At 47.1% G+C, this 24222-nt stretch overlaps 1 protein-coding gene across 5 annotated transcripts in view; it reads right to left on the bottom strand.

Annotated features, from left to right (window-relative positions):
* SPECC1 (sperm antigen with calponin homology and coiled-coil domains 1) overlaps positions 1 to 24222 on the bottom strand; it is a 337615-nt gene that overhangs the window by 218159 nt on the left and 95234 nt on the right. For all 5 annotated transcript variants that reach the window (XM_008270674.5, XM_008270675.5, XM_070061464.2 and 2 more), the window contains exon 3: positions 15002 to 15137. In XM_008270674.5, the coding sequence (XP_008268896.3) occupies positions 15002 to 15137 (136 nt within the window). The remainder of the gene's footprint in view (positions 1 to 15001; positions 15138 to 24222) is intronic.

Here is a 24222-nt window from a genome sequence, read left to right on the forward strand (position 1 = left end):
CCCAAAGAAATGCCTATACAGTTGTATCCAAAGCCTCATTTTCCACAACAGCCGAGAGGCAGAAACAGCCCAAGTGTCTATCAGTGAATGAATGGGTAAAGACAACACAGTAAATATACACAGTGGAATATTATTTAGCTTTACGAAGAAGAAAATTTTGGCACATGCTACAACACAGATGAACACTGACAACCCTATGCTGAGAGAAAAAAAAAAAAAAACCAGCCACAAAAGTGCAAACAGCGAATGACTGGACTGCTATGAGGTTCCTAGGGTAGTTAGATTCACAGAGACAGAAAGAAACAGTGGTTGCCAGAGGCTGGGGGCAACAGAGCTATAATAGTTCAATGGGTACAGAGTTTCGGTTGTGCAAGATGAAAAGAATTCTGCACGTGGATGTTGGTGATGGTTGCACAATGTGAATGTATGTAACGCCACTGAACTGAGCACTTAAAAATGGCGCCGTGGCTCACTTGGTTAATCCTCCACCTGCGGCGCCGGCGTCCCATATGGGCGCTGGGTTCTAGTCCTGGTTGCTCTCTGCTGTGGCTTGGGGGGGGGCAGTGGAGGATGGCCCAAGTGCTTGGGCACCTGCACCCACATGGGAGACCAGGAAGAAGCACCTGGCTCCTGGCTTCGAATCAGCGCAGCGCCAGCCGTAGCAGCCGTTTGTGGGGTGAACCAACAGAAGGAAGACCTTTCTCTCTGTCTCTCTCTCTCATTGTCTAACTCCATCTGTCAAAAAAAAAAAAAAAAAAAGGCTAAGATGGTAAATTTTATGTTAGGTGTGTTTTACCACAGTTTAAAATACCTCCTCAGGAGAGTTTAGAACCAGCTGGCTCTACCTTTCAAAATATATCCAGAAGTGGGTGTTTGGCCTAGTGGTGGAGACACTGGTTAAGCAGCCTGCACCCTTATCAGATTACCTGGGTTCAATTCTCAGCTTCAGCTCCTGACTCCAGCTTCCTCCCAACGCAGACCCCGGCAGGCAGCAGTAATGGATCAAATACTTGAGTTCCTGTCCCCTATGTGGGAGACCCAACTCCTGGCTCCAGCCTCAGATGTTGGGGGCACCTGGGGAGTGAACCAGTGGATGGCAGCGCGTGCACTCTCTGTCTCTCAAATACATCAAAGTGGAAAATATACAGGACCCAACTCTTGTTGCTCCCCAGCCCCATGCTCCCCACCCCAGCCCAGGATATGGCTACTTCCCTCTGGCCTCCTCACTCCATCCATCCACTCTCAAGAGGCAGCTAGACATCTCCTTTCAAACTAAAGTTGGGCCACATGTTTGCTCTGTGGTTGCAGAAGTTCCCCAGTGGAGTCAGAGCAAACATTCAGGGTCCTGACAATGACCCACAACCCCCTGCCCAGTCTCTGCCTCCTCTCCCACAGCTGCTCACTCTGTTGCAACACCAGTGGCCTTCGGGCCAAAAACAGCCGTTGCAGGGCCTGGGCTTTAAGAGGCTGCACCTGCTGGAGTGGCCTTTCCCAGCCTTCCATCCACCTTGGCTAACTCTCTCACCCCGTCCACGTAGCTCTATGAAGGCAGAGATCTTTGTCTTGGTCATCGATGTTTCTCTGTTGCCCAGAACAGTACTGGGCTCACAGTAAGCACTCAAAAATTCAAAGTCAAGGGCTGTTTCTGTAGTCAGATAATGAAACCCTTTGTCAGGGCTGGTACTTTTGGCAGTACTGCCACCTGGTGGCTGGATTGCTCCACAGCTCTGTGCAGGCTTCCCTGACATTTCACTCCACAGAGAGAGCAGTTCATGGGGGCAGGCAGGGCCCACTACTGGCAGCACACAAGGAAGCCCCATTCTCTAAAACCTACATCTATTAGGCAAGATAAGTTATATGCAAAGGGCACCTCAGGGAGAAGAGGAAGAATGAGAACAGGGCTACTAATTCGGGAAGGAAATCCATTGGAAAGAGCCGGAAAGGAAACAGTGGAAACCCAGGAGGGCATGGGAGATAAAGAGTTGTCTGACCTTTCTGAAGCCAGGTTTCCTGGTCTGAATAAAATATCATGTTCAAGGTCGGAGCCGCAGTGTAGTAGGTTAAGCCTCCGCCTGCGGCGCCAGCATCCCCATATGGGTGTCAATTTGAGACCCAGCTCTGGGAAAGCAGAGGAAGATGACCCAAGTGCTTGGGCCCTTGCACCTGCATGGGAGACCTGGAAGAAGCTCCTGGCTCCTGGTTCCTGGCTTTGGATTGACCCAGCTCCAGCTGTTGTGGCCATTTGGGGAGTGGGCCAGCAGATGGAAGATCTCTCTCTTCTCTCTTTCTGTCTCTCCCTCTCTCTCTCTCTCTCTTTTTTTTTTTTTTTTTTTTGACAGGCAGAGCGGACAGTGAGAGAGAGAGACAGAGAGAAAGGTCTTCCTTTTTGCCGTTGGTTCACCCTCCAATGGCCACCGCGGCCAGGAGGCAGGAGCCAGGTACTTATCCTGGTCTCCCATGGGGTGCAGGGCCCAAGGACTTGGGCCATCCTCCACTGCACTCCCTGACCACAGCAGAGAGCTGGCCTGGAAGAGGGGCAACTGGGACAGAATCCGGCGCCCCGACCGGGACTAGAACCCGGTGTGCCGGCGCCGCAAGGCGGAGGATTAGCCTAGTGAGTCGCGGCGCCAGCCATCTCCCTCTCTCTTTATGTAACTCTGCCTCTCAAATAAATAAATCTTTAAAAAATAAAACTAATAAAAATAAAATATCATGTTCTGGGGCCGGTGTCGTGGCACAGCTGGTTAAGGGGCTGCCTGTGACGCAGGCATCCATATCAAAACATCAGTTTAACTCCAGGCTGCCATACGTTTGATCCAGCTGCCTGCTAATACCCCTGAAAGCAGTGGAAGATGGCTCAAGAGGTTGGGTCTTGACACCCACGTGGGAGACCCAGAGGAAACGCCTGGCTCTTGACTTGGTCTGGTTCAGCCCTGGCCATGGCAGCCTTTGGGGAGTGAACCAGTGGATGGAAGATCTCTCTCTCTCTCTCTCTCTCTCGGTCTTTCTGGAACTGCCTTTCTAATAAAAAATATATCATGTTCTTCTTAAAGCTGTTGTGAGAATGAAGTGAGGTAACAGATGCTGACACAGGGTGCACAGGTGGCAGAGCTCAAACATGGCGGCAGATGCCTGTTTGCGACCTTTGTCACTGCAGGGTTCTTGTTACTGTTGAAGCAAACTTGGGAAGAGCCCCCAGGGGACAGCCTGGGCCCCAGCCACTGGAAATGGTCTTGTAAAGAATGGAAGAGATTGGAGCTGGCACTGCGGCATATAGCAGGTTAGGCCTCCACCTGCAGTGCCGGCATCCCATATGGGCACTGGTTCAAGACCCGGCTGCTTCACTTATGATTCAGCTCTCTGCTAATGCATCTGGGAAAGCAGTGGAAGATGGTCCAGGTTGTTGGGCCCCTGCACCCATGAGGTAGATCCAGATGAAGCTCCTGACCCCTGGTTTCTGTGGCTCTGCCCTGGCCATTGCAGTCATTTGGAGAGTAAACCAACAGACGGAAGACCTCTCCCTCTCTGGTTCTACTTCTGCTCTGTAACTCCACCTTTCAAATAAATAAATATTTTTTAAAAAGAATGGAAGGGCTTCCAGAAGGTCCATGTTTCCTGATTCACAGTTCCGCTACTCTGCATTAGCTGGGAGTCAGAGCTACACGCAAGTGTAAGGTGACAATATTATTACCGGAAGTTGAACCTTTTCTCCTGGTACTCGGTTTGAAGGATTCGCCCTAAGAAAGATCAGTGAGCCGGCGCCACGGCTCACTAGGCTAATCCTCCACCTTGCGGCGCCGGCACACCGGGTTCTAGTCCCGGTCGGGGCGCCGGATTCTGTCCCAGTTGCCCCTCTTCCAGGCCAGCTCTCTGCTGTGGCCCGGGAAGGCAGTGGAGGATGGCCCAAGTATTTGGGCCCTGCACCCCATGGGAGACCAGGAGAAGCACTTGCTCCTGCCATCGGATCAGCGCGGTGCGCCGGCCGCAGCGCGCCGGCCGCAGCGGCCATTGGAGGGTGAACCAATGGCAAAGGAAGACTTTTCTCTCTGTCTCTCTCTCTCACTGTCCACTCTGCCTGTCAAAAAATAAAAAATAAAATAAATAAATAAAAGAAATATCAGTGCCCAGGAAAGGGTACAACATGGGATCATTACATGTTCAGCTGTTGTGAGTTCAAACATCGCAGTATCACAATTTCATAAAATCCTTCTCAAAATCAATATAGTTTCAGGCTGGCGCTGTGGCATAGCAGCTAAAGCCGCCGCCTGCAGTGCCAGTATCCTATATGGGCACTGGTTCTAGACCCTGGTTCTGATCCAGCTCTCTGCTATGGCCTGGGAAAGCAGTAGAAGATGGCCTAAGTCATTGGGCCCCTGCACCCTTGTGGGGGACCTGGAGGAAGCTCCTGGCTCCTGGCTTCGGATCGGCTCAACTCTGGCCTTTGCAGCCATTTGGGGAGTGAACCAGCAGATGAAAGACCTCTCTCTCTCTCTGCCTCTCAGTTACTCTACATTTCAAATAAATAAATATTTAAAATATCAATATAGTGGAGAAAAAAATACAAGTAATGCCATACTAAGCATTATAGAAAACCTGCCCCAAAGTTGAAAGTTCAAAAACTAAGACTTGAATGCCATAGAAAGAATTCTGCCCTCCTAAGAGTTTATATAAATAAAATTTACAATTACGCCTTTCCCATCAAATATTCAAGGGTACTATTTATTTATTTATTTATTTATTTAATTTATTTATTTTTGACAGGCAGAGTGGACAGTGAGAGAGAGAGAGAGAGAGAGAGAGAGAAAGGTCTTCCCCCGCTGCTGGTTCACCCTCCAATGGCCGCCGCGGCCAGCGCGCTGCAGCTGACGCACCACGCTGATCCGAAGGCAGGAGCCAGGTACTTATCCTGGTCTCCCACGGGGTGCAGGGCCCAAGCACTTGGGCCATCCTCCACTGTACTCCCTGGCCACAGCAGAGAGCTGGCCTGGAAGAGGGGCAACCAGGACAGAATCCGGCACCCCGACTGGGACTAGAACCCGGCGTGCCGGCGCCGCAAGGCGGAGGATTAGCCTAGTGAGCAGCAGCGCTGGCCAAGGGTACTTTTAAAAAATGATGAAAGAATGGAATTGAAAGAGGATGCACGTTTTCCATGAACTTTTTGAAGCACCCTCCTTTATCACCACTAGTTCTCTTACTTCCTTTGACCTGACTGTTTGCCTTCACAGATGAGCCTGTAAGAGAGCTACTTTAAGTGGCAAGAGCATCCAATGGGGAACGAAAGTCATTTCTTTTCTTTTTAAAGATGTATTCATTTATTTGAAAGTCAGAGCAACAGAGTTCTTCACCCACTGGTTCATTCCCCAAATGGCTACAACAACCAGGGCCCGGCCAGACTGAAGGCAGGAGCCAGGAACTCCATCCAGGTCTCCCTCATGGGTGCAGGGACCCACGCACTTGGGCCATCTTCCTCTGCCTTCCCAGGGCCATTAGCAGGGAGCTGGACTAGAGACAGAGCAGCAGTGATTGATACGGGATGCTGGTGTCATAAGTGGTGGCTTAATCCACCGCACCACAAGGCTAGCTGCTCTTCTCTTTCGACAAAAGTTTTATTACAAAAATAATACATACTTGTTAAAAAATTCAAACAATACAGAAATAAAAGCACAGTATCCTACCCAGTATAAATAAAATCACATAAATCCTCTCCCTTCTAAATCCATTCTCCAAAGGTTATCATTGCAAACAATTTAACATACATCCTTTCAAATCCTTTCCTTGGCATATACATGTATATATAAACACATACAAATATACACACATATTTTTATTTTTTACAAAAAAGAGATCACAGCTGTCCATTTCCTGAAATATAAAAGTCGCACTCATTAGCATCAAATGCAGAGTTTTCGATGATACACTTCCTGCCTGTCTTGGGGGATGCCATTTCTGCACAGTAACTTATTTCCATCTTTGTCTCCAACTGTATGGAGAAAACCTGCTCTTATGACTACACCCAGTGTTTTCATTTTCCTACTTTTCAAGCTTGTAAAATAAAGACCAAATGCAATCAAACATTCAAATGACTGCTCAAACACTATTGTGCGATTGCAGGGGTGATAACCACCACAACAGAGAAACGTTGCCCACCGCTGCTCCCCATGGTCGGTTCTAATGGACCAGATTCACCACGAAGGTTGGGGCTATCACGACAATGAACAGAAGTGCCGACTCTAGGGCTGGCTTTGTGGAGCAGTGGTTAAGCTGCAGCCTGTGATGCCAGCATCCCATATGGGAGTGCCAGTTCAAATCCGGGCTCCCACACTTCTGATCCAACTTCCTACTAATGCCCCTGGGAAAGCAGTGGAAGATGGCCCAAGTGCTTGGGGCCCTGCCATCTATGTGGGAGACCAGGATGGAGTTCCTGGCTCCTGGCTTCAGTCTGGTCCAGCCCTGGCTTGTGGTGGCCATTCAGAGGGTGAACCAGCAGATGGAAGATCAATCTCTCTCATTCTCTCTCTTTCTCTTTTAAATAAACATGTAAATAATAAATAAATCTTAAAACATGTCAACTCTTCAAAAGCTGAGACTGCCAACCCTGAAAGATAAAAAGCACCAGAGGCAAAACGTAACTTTCAGATTCAATAGTTATTAGGAAGAATAATTTAATTTCATTAAAATAACTGACCAACAGGATGTGAAGAGCTAGGAGAATGATAACTGAAATACGTTGCAATGGCCATTTTCCGCTGATGCAGGATTCAGAGAGCTCTGTCCTACGTCGCTGCATAGCACACAGGTAGATGCAGTCAAGTGTACCTTAACAACGGGCTACTTTCTGACAAATGCTTCGTTAGGCAATTTCACCATACAGACAGAGAGTGCACTGACACAGACTAAGACGGCTATGACGTCACTAGGTGATCCAGTCTTCTGAGACCTCCATCCTATAAGAGATCTGTCAACACAGATGACAGCACAGGGCTGGACTTCCTTCAGCTGATGGAGAAGGAAGTCAATACCTGGGAGTGTGAGACTTGACTAGTATCAAACCAAGGTCGTCCAGCAGAATTCTGAACTAAGGAGCCTGACAAAATAATCCACTAACAAATGGCCAAGATAGACCACAAAAGGCAAGTGGATGAGGAAGAAGTTGGGGAAGGGGCAGGGGAAAGTTAATGTTATGAATTCTATTTACTGCTTTAAAATTTTTGTAGCATGTATGCATATGTTGAAATGTTTCAAACAGTACAGAAAAATCTAAAAGCAACAATCTTTCCTCATTGTTTTTAATTCTGGTAGCAGTCTTCAAAGAACAGTTATAATTTAACATAGACTTTATATATATATATATAAAATTTAACATAGGATTTAAAAAGTGAGATCATGCTACCTGCACCATGTTATTTTCCCCACTTACTACTATAACTTAGAGATCTTTCCCTGTTTAGTTTGAATGGTCTTCAAATAGTTCATGGGTTCAAGGAACATCCATATTATGAAAAAAGATGCATGAGTTTCAAAAATCTTTGCACCCAAATCAACTTAATGTTTTAATTCCATTTTTCTATGAACTGTTTTTTTTTTTTTTAATTTGAAAGGCAGAGTAAGAGAGAAAGAGGGAGAAAGGGAGAGAGGGAGAAAGATCTTTCACTGGTTCACTCCCAAAATGTCTGCAACAGTGGGGCTGGGCCAGACCAAAGGTGAGAACCTATAACTCAACATGGGTCTCCCAGGGGGTGGCAGGGACCCGAGTACTTGAGCCATTTCCTTCTGCCTCCCAGGGTATACATTAGCAGGAAGCAGAATTAGACTTGGACGAGGCACTCCAATAAGAGATGCAGGCAACCCAAGAGGCAGATTAATGGCTACGCCAAAATGCCTGCCCCTCCATGAACTTCCATACATCTAAAATGCCTGTGTCCATTTTTTATGGCTGCAACAATTTCATTCTTCCAAAATCTCATTATTCAACCAACCTCGCACTGATAACGCACTGTGGTTTTATCTATTATTCTACTATTATAAATAATGATGCAAAGAGACACCTTGCTCATACATACAGGCATCCTTTCTCAAGTATATCAGTAATGATGAGTGCCAATTAAAGGTAACACACACTTAACATTTAGGTAATTATTGCCCATTGGCTGCATACACCAATCATGTATGGTGTGCTGGCTCCTTAACATTCTTTTTTTTTTTTTTTTGGATAGGCAGAGTGGACAGTGAGAGAGAGAGACAGAGAGAAAGGTCTTCCCTTGCCATTGGTTCACCCTCCAATGGCCGCTGTGGCCGACGCACCGCGCCGATCCGATGGCAGGAGCCAGGTACTTATCCTGGTCTCCCATGGGGTGCAGGGCCCAAGCACTTGGGCCATCCTCCACTGCACTCCCTGGCCACAGCAGAGAGCTGGCCTGGAAGAGGGGCAACCGGGACAGAATCCGGCACCCCGACCGGGACTAGAACCCGGTGTGCCGGCGCTGCAAGGCGGAGGATTAGCCTAGTGAGCCGCGGCGCCGGCCTCCTTAACATTCTTTTTTTTTTTTTTTTTTTTTTTAAAGATCTATTTATTTGGAAGGCAGAGTGACACACAGAGAGATTTTTTTTTTTTTTTTTTTTTTTACAGGCAGAGTGGACAGTGAGAGAGAGAGACAGAGAGAGAAAGGTCTTCCTTTGCCGTTGGTTCACCCTCCAATGGCCGCCGCTGCAGCCGGCGCACCGCGCTGATCCGATGGCAGGAGCCAGGATCCAGGTGCTTTTCCTGGTCTCCCATGGGGTGCAGGGCCCAAGCACCTGGGCCATCCTCCACTGCACTCCTTGGCCATAGCAGAGAGCTGGCCTGGAAGAGGGGCTACCGGGACAGAATCCGGTGCCCCGACCGGGACTAGAACCCGGTGTGCCGGCGCCGCAAGGTGGAGGATTAGCCTATTGAGCCACGGCGCCGGCTCCTCCTTAACATTCTTAACAGCACCAGAAATAATTTTTGCTAATCGGTTATGGGAAATCATATATTTAATTATTGGGTTTTTAATTTATTTTTATTTACTTGAGCAGTGCAGAGAGAGAGACAGTGCTCCCACCTACTAGCTCACTCTCAGATGCCCACAGCAGCTGGGGGTGGGGCCAGGCCACAGCTGGGAGCCAGGAACTCAATCCAAGTTTCCCTGTTGGATGGCAGCGACCCAATGCCTGAGGCATTATCTGCTGCCTCCCAGAGTGCACCAGCAGGAAGGCAGAATTGAGAGCGGAGCTGAGACTCCAAGACAGGCACAGGACACAGGCATCCCAAGTGGCATCTTACCCACTAAGCCACATGCCCAGTGTTTTGATTTGTATTTCTGTAGCTATACGTGAGGCTTAACATCTTGCTACTGCTATCTGTATTTCTTTCTTGTGAGAGCTACAACACATTTTTCAATTGTATTATTTTTTCTTACTCATATGTGTAAACCTTTGTAAATAAGTCCTGTGTCACATGTACTGCAAATATTTTCCAGTTTTTAAAATATTTTATGCAATTACATTTTTCATCTTTTCTTTTATGACTCTTGTGTTTGTTCTTACTTACAAAGGCTGAGACTACCAAGGCTAAGACTACAAATTAACTCTCTGATGTTTTCTCTTGGTAACTTTGATAGTTTCACTTTTAACACTGAGATCTTTAATTCACTTTTACTTTTAAAGCTAATTATTTTTAAAAGATTTTTTTTATTTATTTGAAAGAGTTACAGAGAGAGAAGGAGAGACAGAGAGAGTGAGAGATTTTCCATCTGCTGGGTCACTTCTCAGTGGCTGCAATGGTCAAGGCTGTGCCAGTCTAAAACCAGGAGCCAGGAGCTTCATCCAAGCACTTGGGCCATCTTCTGCTACTTTTTCCCACGCACAGGGAGCTAGATCAGAAGTCTCTCTGTCTCTCTCTCTGACTGTCCACTCTGTCTGCCAAAAAAAAAAAAAAAAAAAAAAAAAAAAAAGAAGTGGAGCAGGTAAGAGAGACACAAGACACAAACCTGCACCCATATTGGATGCTGGCACTGCAGGTGGTAGCTTTACCCACTATCTCACAACTCTGGCCCCAAGCTAATTCTTTAAAAAATTTTATTTATGGGAAGTGAGCCTTGTACCACAAGATTGTAGCACAACAGCAGGATACGCTGTTGCTTGCAACACCAGTAACAGAGTGCTAGTGTGGGTTCCAGCTGCTCTGCTTCCAATCTAGCTCTCTGTTAACATGCCTGAGAAAGCAGCAACAGATGTCCCATTCTTGGGACCCTGTCACCAACATGGGAGACCAGGATGGGGTTACAGGCTCCTGGCTTTGGCCTGGCCCAGTCCAAGATGTTGTGGTCATTTGGGGAGTGAACCAGTGGATAGATTTCTTTCTCTGCCTCTCCCACCTCCTGTCATACTGCATTTCAAATACCTTAAAAAAGTAAATCTTAATAAAGTTAATTATTTTTATTTATTTGAGTGGCAGCTAGTGCTCTCATCCACTGGTTTACTCCCTAAGTGCCTACAAGAGCTGGGGCTGGGCCAGGACCAAAACCAGGAGGCAGGAACTCAATCCAGGTCTCCCACATTGGGTGGCAAGACCTCAACTACTTGAGCCATCACCACTGCCTCCCAACGTCTGCATTAGCAGAAGGCTGGGGTCAAGAGCTGGAGCAAGAACTCAAACACACATACACTGATATGGGATGCAGGCATCCCATATATATATATTTTTTAAAGGCAGAGTTGGGACGGTGGGGGGGGGGGTAGAGAGAGAGAGAGAGAGAGAGAGACCTCACTCTTCCATCCGCTGGCTCACTCCCCAGATGGCCTCAGAAGCCAGGACATCAGGCAGTGGTTTAACCCACTACAGCACAATGCAGCCCCAGATGCAGGCGTCTTCATCACCATCAGCTGCCAGGCTGAACACCTGCCCCCGGAATTTCTTTTGATGAGAGGAATGAGACAGAAACTCATCCTTATTTTTTCCTAAAGAACTTATTCAGTTATTATTTTTGAGTGATTTCTCCATTTTGAGGTGAAACAACACCTTTACTGGACACCAAATCTGCCGATGTATTCTGGATTTTCTCCACTGTTCCAGTGAGCTGCCTAGTTCTACCACGATTCCCAGATGTTTGAGGTTAGTCCCTTGATTACCATTTCTGATAATTCTAGAATATTTGTTTTTCTACACCAAGGCTTTTTTAATAACCGTACTATTGACATTTTGGCTCAGGTAACTGGGGAATGGTATTGTGTGCAGAAGATGTTTAGTAGCACTGACGGCCTCTGGCCACTAGAGGTCAGTATCAGCTTCCAGTTGTGATAATCAGAAAAGTCTGCAGGTGTTGTCAACTGTTAGCCGGGTTGGAGGATGGGGCCAAGCTGTGACCACACAGAGAACCACTGCCTTAGATAAACAGTATCATTTCATCCATGTGTCCATTCCAAAATTCCCACCTGTTTTATAGCTTGGATACAAATGAACTCATAGGACAATTTAGACATCTTCATTACATTTAACGTTATGCTTTTAAATTCTATCTTTATTTAGTCTTTCTATCCAAGGATGATGTATGTCCTTCCATTTGTTTATGTCTACTGTAGAGGACATAAGATCTGCCTTTTAAAAGTGTTTTAAGATTTTTTTCTTCGTAATATAGTATCTTGGATTATTAAGTTTATTCCTGGGTATCTTGCCTTTTTCATTCCTTTATAAATGAGACTGTTTCATACCAGTCAGTGATAAGAAAGCTATTAATATTTTATATTTTATAGCTAGCCACACGCCAAACTTTTCTTGTCCATAATAGATTTTTAGGACATTCTACATTCTTTATAACGATACAAATTTTAGGACATTTGAGACATACAATGTTACTACCTGCATACAATCATCATTGTGTTTCCTCATTTCTAGTATTTATATGCTTCTGTATCTCTCTTGTCTCATGGACTTGGCTAATACTTGAAAAAAATTTAGATGACTGTAGCACAAGACAGTAGGCCACCTAAGTCACTGTTCTTTTAAAAAGGATTTATTTATTTATTTGAAAGAATTTCAGAGAGAGGGAGGGACAGAGAAGGAGAGAGAGATCTTTCATCTGCTGGTTCACTCCCCAAATGGCCACAACAGGCAAGGCTGAGCTGATGTCAGGAGTCAGGAGCTTCTTCCGGGTCTCACATGTGGGTGGCAGGGGTCCAAGCACTTGGGCCATCTTCTGTTGCTTTCCCAGGTGCAATAGCAGAGAGCTGGATTGGAAGTGGAGCAGCTGGGACTCGAACTGGCACCCATATGTGACACCGGCCTCACAGGTGGAAGTTTAACTCAGACTTAAACCATTCTTGATTTCAATGAGAATACTCTTAGGATGTAACCATTAAGCATAACGCTATCTTTGATTTGAGATACACATATTTTCTACCATCAAAGAAGTGTTGATGCTTTTATAGTCTATCAAGAAGAGTTTGTTGGTAAATCAGAAAGTCTGCTAATTTGTGTCAAATGCATCTTCTGTACCTATCAAAATGAACACGTGATTTTCTTTGGTTTATTAATAGCATATGATAGAGGGCCAGCGCTGTGGCACAGTGAGCAAAGCCACTGCCTGCAGTGCCGGCATCCCATATGGGCACCAGTTCAAGTCCCAGCTGTTCCACTTCCAATCCAGCTCTCTGCTATGGCCTGGGAAAGCAGTAGAAGATGGTCCAAGTCCTTGGGCCCCTGCACCTGCGTGGGAGACCCAGAAGAAGCTCCTGGCTTCGGATTGGCTCAACTCTGGCCATTGAGCTGAGTGAACCAATGGATGGAAGATACCTCTCACTCTCTCTCTCTCTTTTTCTCTCTCTCTCCCTCTCTCTGCCTCTCTGTAGTTCTGCCTTTCAAATAAATAAATAAACCTTTTAAAAAATAGTACATGATAGATTATATTCCCAGATTTCCTAATATTCATCAGTTCTTGAGTAGCATAAATCCACTTGGTTATGATTGAATTCCATTTGTTAATATTTTGATCTCACATTTTTGTATCAATATTTGAAAGTAAAAGCAGTGTGTGATTTTTTAAAAAAATCTGTTTATTCATTTCTATTTTATTTGAAAGAGTGACAGAGATACACAGAGAGGGAGTGAGAGAGATACCTTCTATCCACTGGTCCACTCCCCAAATGTTAACAAGGACTAGGGCCGGGCCAGGTCAAAAGCCAGGAGCCAGGAACTCCATCCGGGTCTCCCATGTGGGTTGCAGGGGACCAACTACTTGAGCCATCACCTGCTGCCTCCCAGGGTGCACATTAGCAGAATTCGAAGCTGGATAGGAAGTGGGGGTGGGATGCTGGTGTCCCAAGCAAGCAGCTGAACCTGCTGTACCACAATGCCCACCACTTCTGTCATTTTCTTAGCGGTGCATTACTAACTTTTGGAGTGTTAGACTGGCTAGGTAAAATTAAATTGTACTTTTTGATTTGTTTTCTTTTTGTGTATTTAGTATGAAACTAGTCTTTTTTAAAAGAACAATTTATTTATTTATTCAAAAGGCAGAGTTGGGCCAGCACTGTGGCACAGCAGGTTAAAGTCCTGGCCTGAAGCACTGGAATCCCATATGAGCGCTGGTTCTAGTCCCGGCTACTCCTCTTCTGATCCAGCTCTCTGCTATGGCCTGGGAAAACAGTAGAAGATGGTCCAAGTCCTTGGGCCCCTGCACCCACGTGGGAGACCTGGAAGAAGCTCCTGGCTCCTGGCTTCAGATCAGCATAGCTCCGGCCATTGCAGCCATGTAGGGAGTGAACCAGATCTCTCTCACTGTCTCTCCCTCTCTCTATCTGTAACTCTGCCTCTCAAATAAATAAATAAATCTTTAAAAAAAAAACAGTAAAACCATTAATAAAGAAATATGCTGCCATATGTAGCCACTTATAGCTACAGATTTAACTTTCTGAAAAACTGAATAAATTAAAATGTATCTTTGGAAGGCTATTCTGAAGCCTGATTGTTTAGGAAACCAGTACAAAAATCATTAGTATACAATACATCAACACCTATTAGGCTCCTGGCTTCAGTCTGGCCCAGCCCTGGCCATTGCAGCCACCTGGGGAGCAAACCAGCAGGTGGAAGATTTCTCTCTGTTTCTCTTTTTCTATAATTGTCCTTTCAAATAAATACAGTAGATCTTTTTTTTTTAAATTAATTATTTGCTATTTTATGCTTCCTGGGCTCAAACATAATGGTTAGAAAGCCCTTTCCTGGTTCTCAAAACCCTAGCAGCAGTGAGGAAGCGCACAGGTCTCAGCTGCCAACGCCATCTCAGCGACCCTGGGATCAGGGAAGCTTTTCCTGTTTCCCACAGGAGTCAGGACGAACTGTACACCCTCACTTCTGCAAGGGATCCCCAGGGTTCTCTCATTTGTCCAGCACATTCCACACCAAGGTGACCCAGAACATACCCGAGCACACACGCCTTGCCTGAGCTTTCCCACCAGGGAGAGGCGCTAAATGGTCCTCCTTAGCTTTTTTTTTTTTTTTTTTTTTTTTTTTTTTTGACAGGCAGAGTGGACAGTGAGAGAGAGAGACAGAGAGAAAGGTCTTTCTTTGCCGTTGGTTCACCCTCCAATGGCCGCCGCGGCCGGCGCGCTGAGGCCGGCGCGCTATGGCCGACGCACCGTGCTGATCCGATGGCAGGAGCCAGGTGCTTCTCCTGGTCTCCCATGGGGTGCAGGGCCCAGGCACTTGGGCCATCCTCCACTGCACTCCCTGGCCACAGCAGAGAGCTGGCCTGGAAGAGGGGCAACCGGGACAGAATCCGGCGCCCCAACAGGGACTAGAACCCGGTGTGCCGGCGCCGCAAGGCGGAGGATTAGCCTAGGGAGCCGCGGTGCCGGCCCTCCTCCTTAGCTTTTTGTGTTTGTTTCTCAGCTGCCAGGGGCTGAGTCTGCCTCCAACCGTCCCTGGCCCAGGGTAAATGCGGGAAGAGCGCGTGGCGGCGGTGCCTTCCCACGGCCCACGCGTTCCTACCTGGAGCGCTGCGCAGGCGGCTCTCGGCGAGCTCCGAGATGGCCCCCGACGTGGCGGTCTTCTTCAGTCGAGTCGCCCCGCACGCAGCCGAGCCTCCTGGCTTGTTGAGCATGTCCTCGCTGCTGGCTCTCTTGAGCTACAGAGAGATTAGAAGGAAAGAGAGATAAAGAGACAGGTTTCCAGCTAGGAATGCTGCAAACCAGCCAAGCATCGCTGCACACCCTGTGCCCAGCAACTAAAAGACTGGACACTGGTGGTTGGTGCTGTGGCGTACATAGTAGGCTAAGTTTCCACCTGCAGCACCGGCATCCCATATGGACACTGGTTCGACTCCTGGCTGCTCCACTTCCAACCCAATTCCCTGCTGATGGCATGGGAGGGCAGTGGAGGATGGACCAAGTGCTTGGTCTCCTGCACCCAAGTGGGAAACCCAGAAGCAGCTCCTGGCTTCTGCCTTTAGATTGGCCTTTTGCGGCCATCTGCGGAGTGAACAAGCAGATGGAAGACCTTTCTCTCTGTATCTCCCTCTCTCTATCTGTAGCCTAGGCAAACATGTCATTTCTGGATCAGAATACAATTGTCCTTCGCTATTTCAAAGACTGTTGTGAGATTAGGGTGAATGGTACTCAATAGCACACACTTCCAATACAGCCATCACCCCCGTATCCACCGAGGGTATGTTCCAAGACCCTGGTGGGTGCCTGAAATCAGATACACTGAACCTTGCATATACCATGTAGACACTGGTGATAAAGTCTAATTGATAAGTTAGGCACGGTAAAAGATCAACAATGATAAATTAGAACAATCATAACAATACAACCAGGCAAATGTGGTCTCTTTCCCTCTCAAAATATCTTACCGCCCTCACCCTTCTTCTTGGGATGCGTTGAGCTAATACAACACCTGCATGAGGAGAAGTGAAGTGAATGATGTAGGCATTGTGCTATGTTAGGGCCACTGTACACAAATACTAGGATACCTCAACAATCTGGTAACCAAGATGGCTACTAAGTGACTAATGAGTGGGTAGCATATACAGCACGGATACACTGGACACAGGGGTGATTTACCCCAGATGGGACAGGGTTGGACAGGATGAGATTTCACTGCACTATTCAGAACAATGTGGGGTTTAAAATTTGGGAACTGTTTATTTCTGAAATTTCCCACTGAATGTTTTTGGACCATGGCTGACCGCAGGTAACTGGAATGGTGGACAGTGAAACTGTGGATAAGTGAGGACCCCTGTAATGAGTAAAAAATTCTGCTTTCCTGGTGTGTATTTGGGGGAGGGGGAAGGAGAAGGAATAGGAGCTGATGAAAAGGGAACTGTAAGACACACAGAAGACAGGGTAAGGCAATGCACACAAAAATTCAACAATAAAAATGGCCTAATGATGCATGTGAGGAGGAAAGAGGAGACACAATCCTAGTATCTACCATCAAGCACACTGCATATCAAGTCATACAGAGAGCTCTGTTTAAGACCTGCTCAAAGATAGGAAAGGAACAAACTTTTAAAAAAATTTTTCTAAAAATTTATTTGTATTTGAAAGGCAGAGTGATACAAAGAGAGGGAAAGACACACAGAGAAGGAGAGAGATGAGAGAGGTCTTCCATTCATTGGTTCACCCCCCAAACGGCCACGATGGTCAGGACTGGGCCAGGCCAAAGCCAGGAGCCAGGATCTACAACCAGGTATACCACATGAGTGGCAGGGGCCCAAGTGTGTGGGCCATCTTCAGCTGCCTTCCCAGGTGCTTTAGCAGGGAGCTGGATGGGAAGTGGAGCAGCCAGGACTTGAACTGGTGCTTGCAGGCTAAGACTTAACCTCTACACCACCATGCTGGCCCCAGGAACTTCCTTGGAGGCTGAAAACACAATGTCAGTGGAAGACAGAAAGGAAGCAGAACCTGTCCACGTGTGTGTGTGTGTGTGTGTGTGTGTGTGGTGGGGGTAAGGGGTGGGGGGTACGCATGTGCTTTCTTCCCTGCCATGAGAGGGGTAGGATAAAAAGTGTTGAAAGACACTGAAGTCTAAGAAGAAGGACCCCGAAATGAGCTCACACCCCTGGCCCAGACAAATCACATTCCAGCACAAAGGAACCCTCTCAACCACAGTTAAGTCTTTGTTATGTTTGGATCTGGTTTGTCCCTCAATGGTGCATATGCTGGAAACTTGGTCCCCAGTGTAATGGTAATGAAAGGTGATGGGACCTTTAAGAGGTGGGGCTAGGGGGCCAGTGCTGTGGCATAATGGGTTAAGCTACCATCTGGAGCGGCAGCATACCATATGGGTGCTGGTTCGAGTCCCTGCTGCTCTCCTTCCCATTCAGCTCCCTGCTAATGCACCTGGGAAAGCGTCAGAAAACGGCCCAAGTGTTTGGGCCCCTGCACCCATGTGGGAGATATGAATGAAGCTCCTGGCTCCAGGCTGGGCCAGCCCCACCCCCGCCATTGCAGTCATTGGGAGGTGAACCAGCAGAGGGCAGACCTCTCTGTGTAATTCTTTCAAATAAGTAAGTAAATAAGTAAGTAGGAGGGGCCTGGTGGGAGGCGATCCAGTCCTGACCAGTCTTGTGAAGGGATTAATGCTGGTCTCACAGGAGAGGATTTCCCCCCATGGGAGTGTGTTGTGAGACAGCAAGGCAAGGCCCTATCCTGCTCTGCTGCTTCCTTGCTCACTCATGCACCCCTTCTGTGCGCCGCCAGTTCTCTTCCCGCTGCTCTGCATCCAGACACTGGCACCACCTGACACCAGCACCACGCCTGCACTTGGCAGCCACCAGAGAGCTCATCTCTTTATAGCATAATGAGCATCAAGTGTGCTCTTATAGAAACACAAAAGGACACAGTCTTCACTAAAGAATACTAATGAGGATCAGGGACAGGGCCAGAAGGCTGGAGACAGGCAGATACTCAGAGCCATCACTAGTATCCCTCTATTAAGTATATACGAAGAGGGCCTCAGACATGAAGTGGGAAGCCACTGCCCACCATCTGACAAAGGCCCAGGAGGTCCTGCTCTGACCTGTCCCATTGCCTCAGGGTAATGTACTGAGAGAAGTTTAAATATTTGCACAGTTTTATATTTTTGTATCTTTAAAATCTTTTAAAGATTTATTTATTTGTTTATTTTACAGGCAGAGTTACAGACAGAGAGGAGAGATAGAGAGGTCTTCCATCGGCTGGTTCACTCTCCAAATGGCTACAATGGTTGGAGCTGAGCTGATCCGAAGCCAGGAGCCAGGAGCTTCCTCTGAGTCTCCCACGTGGGTGCAGGGGCCCAAGCACTTGAGCCATGCTCTGCTGCCCTTCAAGGCCATCAGCAGGGAGCTGGATGGGAGTGGAGCAGCCGGGACTCAATTGGTGCCCATGTGGGATGCTGGTGCTGCAGGCAGAGTCCTAGCCTACTACGCCACGCCGCTGGTCCCTCCTTTTGTATCATTTAAATTTTTAAAAAATATTTATTTATTTATTTATTTGAAAGTCAGAGTTACACAGAAAGAGAAGGAGAGGCACAGAGAGAGAGAGTCTTCCATCCGCTGGCTCACTCCCCAATTGGCCAGAGCTGAGCCAATCCAAAGCCAGGAGCCAGAAGCTTCTTGGGGGTCTCCCACGTGGGTGCAGGGGCCCAAGGACTTGGACCATTTTCTACTGCTCTCCCAGGCCACAACAGAGAGCTGGATCAGAAGTGGAGCAGTGGGACTCAAACTGGCACCCATATGGGATGCCGGTGCTTCAGGCAGTGGCTTTTCGCCACAGCACCAGCTCCTGCATCATTTAAATTTAAGGGTATAACTACAGTCTCCCGTGAGAATGGCTTGGGAAAGAAAAAATAAAATAGCAGGTGTTGGTGAGCCTGTGCAGGAACTAGAGCCTCGTGACCTGTGGGTGGCACCGTGAACTGGTACAACCACCATGGAGACAGGTGGTATCTTCTGGAGGTAAGTATCTATACCCTGTGCTTCAGCACTCATACCCCAGATTCACAGCCAGGAGATGTGAGCACACAGAGCCATCAAACAAATGTTCACAGGACCTTTACTGACAACAGCGCCAAACTAGAACACCCCCATGTGCTTCAACAGTCTAAGTCAAGTAGTGGTATCGTATACAATAGAAACTACACAGCTACTAGAAAAACAAGTGACTGATGCACTAATAAATGGATGGATCTCACCAGCACTATGTTAAGTGAAAGAAACCAAATGCAACAATAGCATATACAGCCTGACTCCATTTGCAGGAAGTTTAAGCATCACAAAAACAAATGATGATGACAGATGTCACAACAGTGGTTGCCTTTGGAGCGGTCAGAGACTTCTGGGTGACCAGGTAGTAATTATACAGGTATAGATTTTTTTTTAAGTTTATTTATTTATTTCTGTTTATTTGAAAGGCAGGGAGCAAGAGATCAAGTGTCTGAGTGAGAGAGATCGTCCAACCTCTGGTTTACTCCCCAGATGCCTACAACAGCTGGGCCTGGGCCCCAGGTCAATGACAGCAGCCAGGAACTCCATCTGGGTCATCCATGTGGGTGGCAGGAACCCAAGTTACTACTTGAACCATCATCTACTGACTCCCAATGTGTGCAATAGCAGAAACCTGGATCAGAAACAGAGCTGGAACTCAATCCCAGGTATTACAATGTGGGTGTCCCGAGAGGAAACTTAACACACTGCACCACAGTGTCCAACCCTGCAGATTTACGTAAACACTCAGTAAGTGGGGCAGGCATTTGGTCCAAAAGCTAAGATGTACATGTTCCATATCACGTGCCTGCGAGACCTGGCTTTGCTCCCAATTCCAGCTTCCTGTGAAGACAGACCTGAGAGGCATCAGGTGATGGCTCAACTAGTTGGGTCTCTGCCACTCATGTGGAAGACCTGGATGGAATTTCTGGTTCCCGGCTTGGCTATTGAGGGCATTTGGGGAATGAACCAGTGGATGTGTCTGTCTGTCTCTCAAATGAAAAGAAAGACTTAACGAGATACACAGTCACAGTCAAGATGAGTGCATGTGTTGTACTTCACTAAAAAAAGAAAAGGAAAATTGTGGCGGGGGACAGGAAGTTGCAATTCAAGCAAAGCCCTGGTCCAGCTCCTCCAGATGCTAGCCTACTTCAAAAAAATTTTTTATTGTAGCAAAACAGGCATAAAATACAACATACCATTTACATCATGCCATTCAGTGGCATTAAACACATTCACAATGTATTTCCAGGAAATCTTCATCATCCCAAACAAAAACCCGACTCACTACACAGAAACTCCCATTGCCTTTACAAAGAGGAGTCTGGTAAAAGCTGGAACATTAGCCAAGAAAACCTGGTCCAGATTTCAAACAAATTGTTCATTTTCAAAACAAATAATTAATATTAAAAGGATGATTTATGTGTGCTTCCAGGTACTCAATGTCAGTGTGACCACATTTTCTGGACAAGGGCCTAGTTCACGAATTTAGCACTGGACCAAACCCAACATTTAGGTTGACATGGAAGTTACACCAATTCCATTCTTTGTTTTTATTTATAAAGACTTATTTTATTTACTTGAAAGGCGGTGGGGGTGGGGGGACAGAGAGCGTGCGAGCGCGAGAGAGGTCTTCTGTCTGCTGGCTCACTCCTCAAATGGCTACAATGGCCAGGGCTAGACCAGGCTGAAGCCAGGAGCCAGGAATTCATCCAGTTCTCCCGCATGGGTGACAGGGATCTAACTACTTGAGCCATCTTCTGCTGCTTTCCTAGGAGCATTAGCAGGGAGCTGGATTGGAAGTGGAGCAGCTGGGACTCAAACTGGGGTACCAACATGGGATGCTGGGATCACAGGCAATGGCTTAACCCACTGCACCACAACACTGGCCCCAACACTGCCCTTCTTACTAGGACCCAAAATTGTCTTTCCATCCCCCATCTCTGCACAGAGAGCGCGCCTTCACGCAAACCCTTCAGCCTCTCCAACCAGTGTAATGTGCGTTTAATATTAAATGACCACAGTGCATAATGTCAGCAGCTTCTTCTCAACAGAAAAAAAAAAAAACTGCCATTATTCACTCTGCCAAGAAGTGTGCCCAGGTATTTCCCAGGTTGCGAGAGGAAAATCAGTTCTGATTTTAGACTTTGGAAATTCCCTCGATGCCTCTTCAAATGAAAAGGAGGAATCACCACAATTGAGGGCACTCTAAACGCAGTAAAGCAAGGGATATACATGGGGTTCTGCTTTTCTCCATCGGATTCCCTGAACTGCCTAGAACTGATAAATTGGCTCAAAGTGCATAATGACCAAATTTACATCAAAAGGCCCAGAGAGGGGTCTGGCACTGTGGTAAAGTGGGAGACCCAGAAGAAGCTCCTGGCTCCTGGCTTTAGACTGGCCCAGCTCCAGCCGTTGTGGCCACTTGGGGAGTGAACCAGTGAATGGAAGACCTCTCTCTCTCTCTCTGTCTCTTTCTCTGTCTGTCTCTCCCTCTCTGTGTCTATAACTCTGTCTCTCAAATAAATAAATTAAAAAAAAAAAAAAAGCTCCAAAGACCGAGAGCTCGGTACATAAACCAGGGCAGGATACAACCAATGAGAGCACAAGGCTAAGGAGACTGCCCTGTCCCCACCCCAGCAACCTGGCACAGTGCCAGCAAGCAGAGCTCACCCCACCCCCTCCATAAGAGGAAGTCCCTGGAGACACATGGTCAAGTCAGATGACAGGTGGCCAGTGCTAAACTGCAGGAAAACAAAACCCTGTGAAGGCATAGGAGAGAGTAGGGGGCTTGCAAGAGTTCCCAGAGGAGGTGTCGATTAGATTTTCATTAGGCAGAAGATGGGGTGGGGCAGTATTCTGGAAGGGGCAGGTGTGTGCTGAAGGGTGGACAATAGTAGGGGGCAGGCACTTGTGCCAGGAGGCCCTGGGGAGATAGAGGGTTCCCCCACAACCTAGAGTGCAGTGATAAGGAATTCGGACTTAACTGAGTAGACGATGGGGACGTCCCTGTGTGTTAAACCAAGCCACGAATGGGGCTGTATCCCTCTGGAGAGACCCACTGTGAGCAGGACACACAGGAGGCGTGGCAGGAGGCAGTGAGGAGAGAGCTCCCCACCCAGGGGAGGCCTGTTAAGACCAGGTCTGGCCCTTCTTTTGAAGATGGAAGGCAGGCTGATCTCGAGGCCCAGGGAAGAGAATGATGAGTACAGGTGACTAGAAGGGAGCCAATGAGGGCCCCGCCGTGGCCGGCACTGTGGGCTCTCCTGGGAATTTCCTTGAGTGTTCCTTCTCAGCCCACCCACAACGCTATGATGTTGTACATGAGAAAAGCACAAATAAGCTGTGTGCTGGGTGAGGCACAGCTGGGCTTTAAACCCCGAACCGTGTTCCTATTACATCCCCAGGTTAAAAACAACAGGAGACTCCTGTCCATCTCACGGCAGAGGAGAGCCATGCATGTTGGAGTAGCAGCACCAGTCAGCAGCCAAGGGCTTGGACTGGGTGTATAACCTTGGACTTGGACAAGTCACTTCACCTCTCTCTGCCAGGCTGTTTCACCTAAAAATAGGTATATTAATGGTACCTTCTTCATGGTGTTACTCTGAGGATTAAATGACATGGAATATGCTCAGACTAACAACATCTGTCAGGTTGTATTAGTCAGCCTTCTGTAACTACAACAAAAGACCCGAGACAAGCTACTGACAAAGGAAAGAGGTTTATTTATCTCACAGTACTGGAGATTCAAATTCAAGATTAGATAGTCCCATTGGTTCCAAAAGTGCCACCTTGGGGACCAAGCCTTTAATGCTCTGGGAGCATTCTGCATCCAAATTAATATCCAAACCATAGCACACATACTATGCATTCAATAGATGCATGCTAAAATAAGAAACAAAAACACACAACTATCTTTTTCTTATTGCTACCCTGTTCATGCTTAATTCAAATTAAGGCAAAGATGAGAGGGGAATATTGTTAGGAGAAGTTAAAGCAACACAAGGGGATGCCAGCAGGCACAGTAGAATACCAATCAAGTCATTGCCTCCATGGACCCCAGGCCCTTCTTCTGATAAATCCATCCAACAACGATAGCCAGTGAAAATGTATGGCTATACATTTTATGTACTATGAAGTACATAAAAACACTGTTCCACGCAAGATAACCACCCCTAAAAGTATTGCTGCTTTAGCCGCACGTGCAATGCTGGTTTGGAAGCCCAATTCTGAGTTCTGTTTTGTCAGCTGCACCCAACTTCCCCTGCCTCTTCTTAATCTCTGAGACCTCACTCTGCACCTCAGACAGATCTGGTCTTGTCTTTATCCAGGGAGCAAGACTAACAGCATGTGCTACAGGCCAAGGCTGGGCCACCTTCTCACTACACAGCATGGAGAATCTGGGTACCTGCAGAGCTTTCCAAGGGGGCACTTTGCTTCCCCTGCACCTTTCACAAGGAATTCCATTTGAGAATGACTGATGGGTTAGATGCTTTCCCATGAGGCAGGGCACAAAGACTAAAAACCATTCCCTGCCTCTGAAACAGTGAGACTATTCCTTCTTTATCGCTGTTTGTTTTGTTTGTTTTTACTTATTCTTGTTTTTTTCTCTGTTCATAGTTGCATTTTTGGCTTTGTTTCCTGGTCATCCAGTGCAGCTTCAGCACCATTTGAGGTTTCTGGTTTGTCACAGAAGATCCTCAGGAAGGTGTGTGTCTAGTCAAGTATTTTCATGAAGGGTTTCACCGATACTGAAGCTGCAGAGCACCTGTACATGAAAGCTTACAAAAGGGAAAAAGATTAACTGTAACTGTAGTCACAGATTAAAGTCACTAAAAGATTTCTCTCAGTTCCACAAAGATAGAGGGAGAAGTGCAAAGCCTAAAACCATCAGACAAAGTACTATCTGGTCTTTAGTGTTAGATAATGTGTTACGGTTTTATTAGTGGTCCTCAAATTTGAACAGGCTTAAGAATCCTGGATGAGGATTTACTTAAATGCAATCTGCTGGGGGCCAGCTTTGTGGTGCAGCAGGTTAAGGTGCCGCCTGTAACACCAGCATCCAGTGTGAATGCTGGTTCAAGTCCTGACTGCTCCACTTCCCATCCAGCCCCCTGCTAATATGCCTGGGAGAGCAGTGGAAGATGGCCCAAGTGTTTGGGCCCCTGCTACCTAGATGGGGGATCTGGATAGAGTTCCAGGCTCCTGGATTTGGCCTGGCCCAGCCCCAGCCATTTAGCCATCT

This window comes from Oryctolagus cuniculus, chromosome 17 (genome assembly GCF_051225735.1).
Source record: "Oryctolagus cuniculus isolate XC-2025 breed Fujian yellow rabbit chromosome 17, ASM5122573v1, whole genome shotgun sequence".
Taxonomy (NCBI): domain Eukaryota; kingdom Metazoa; phylum Chordata; class Mammalia; order Lagomorpha; family Leporidae; genus Oryctolagus; species Oryctolagus cuniculus.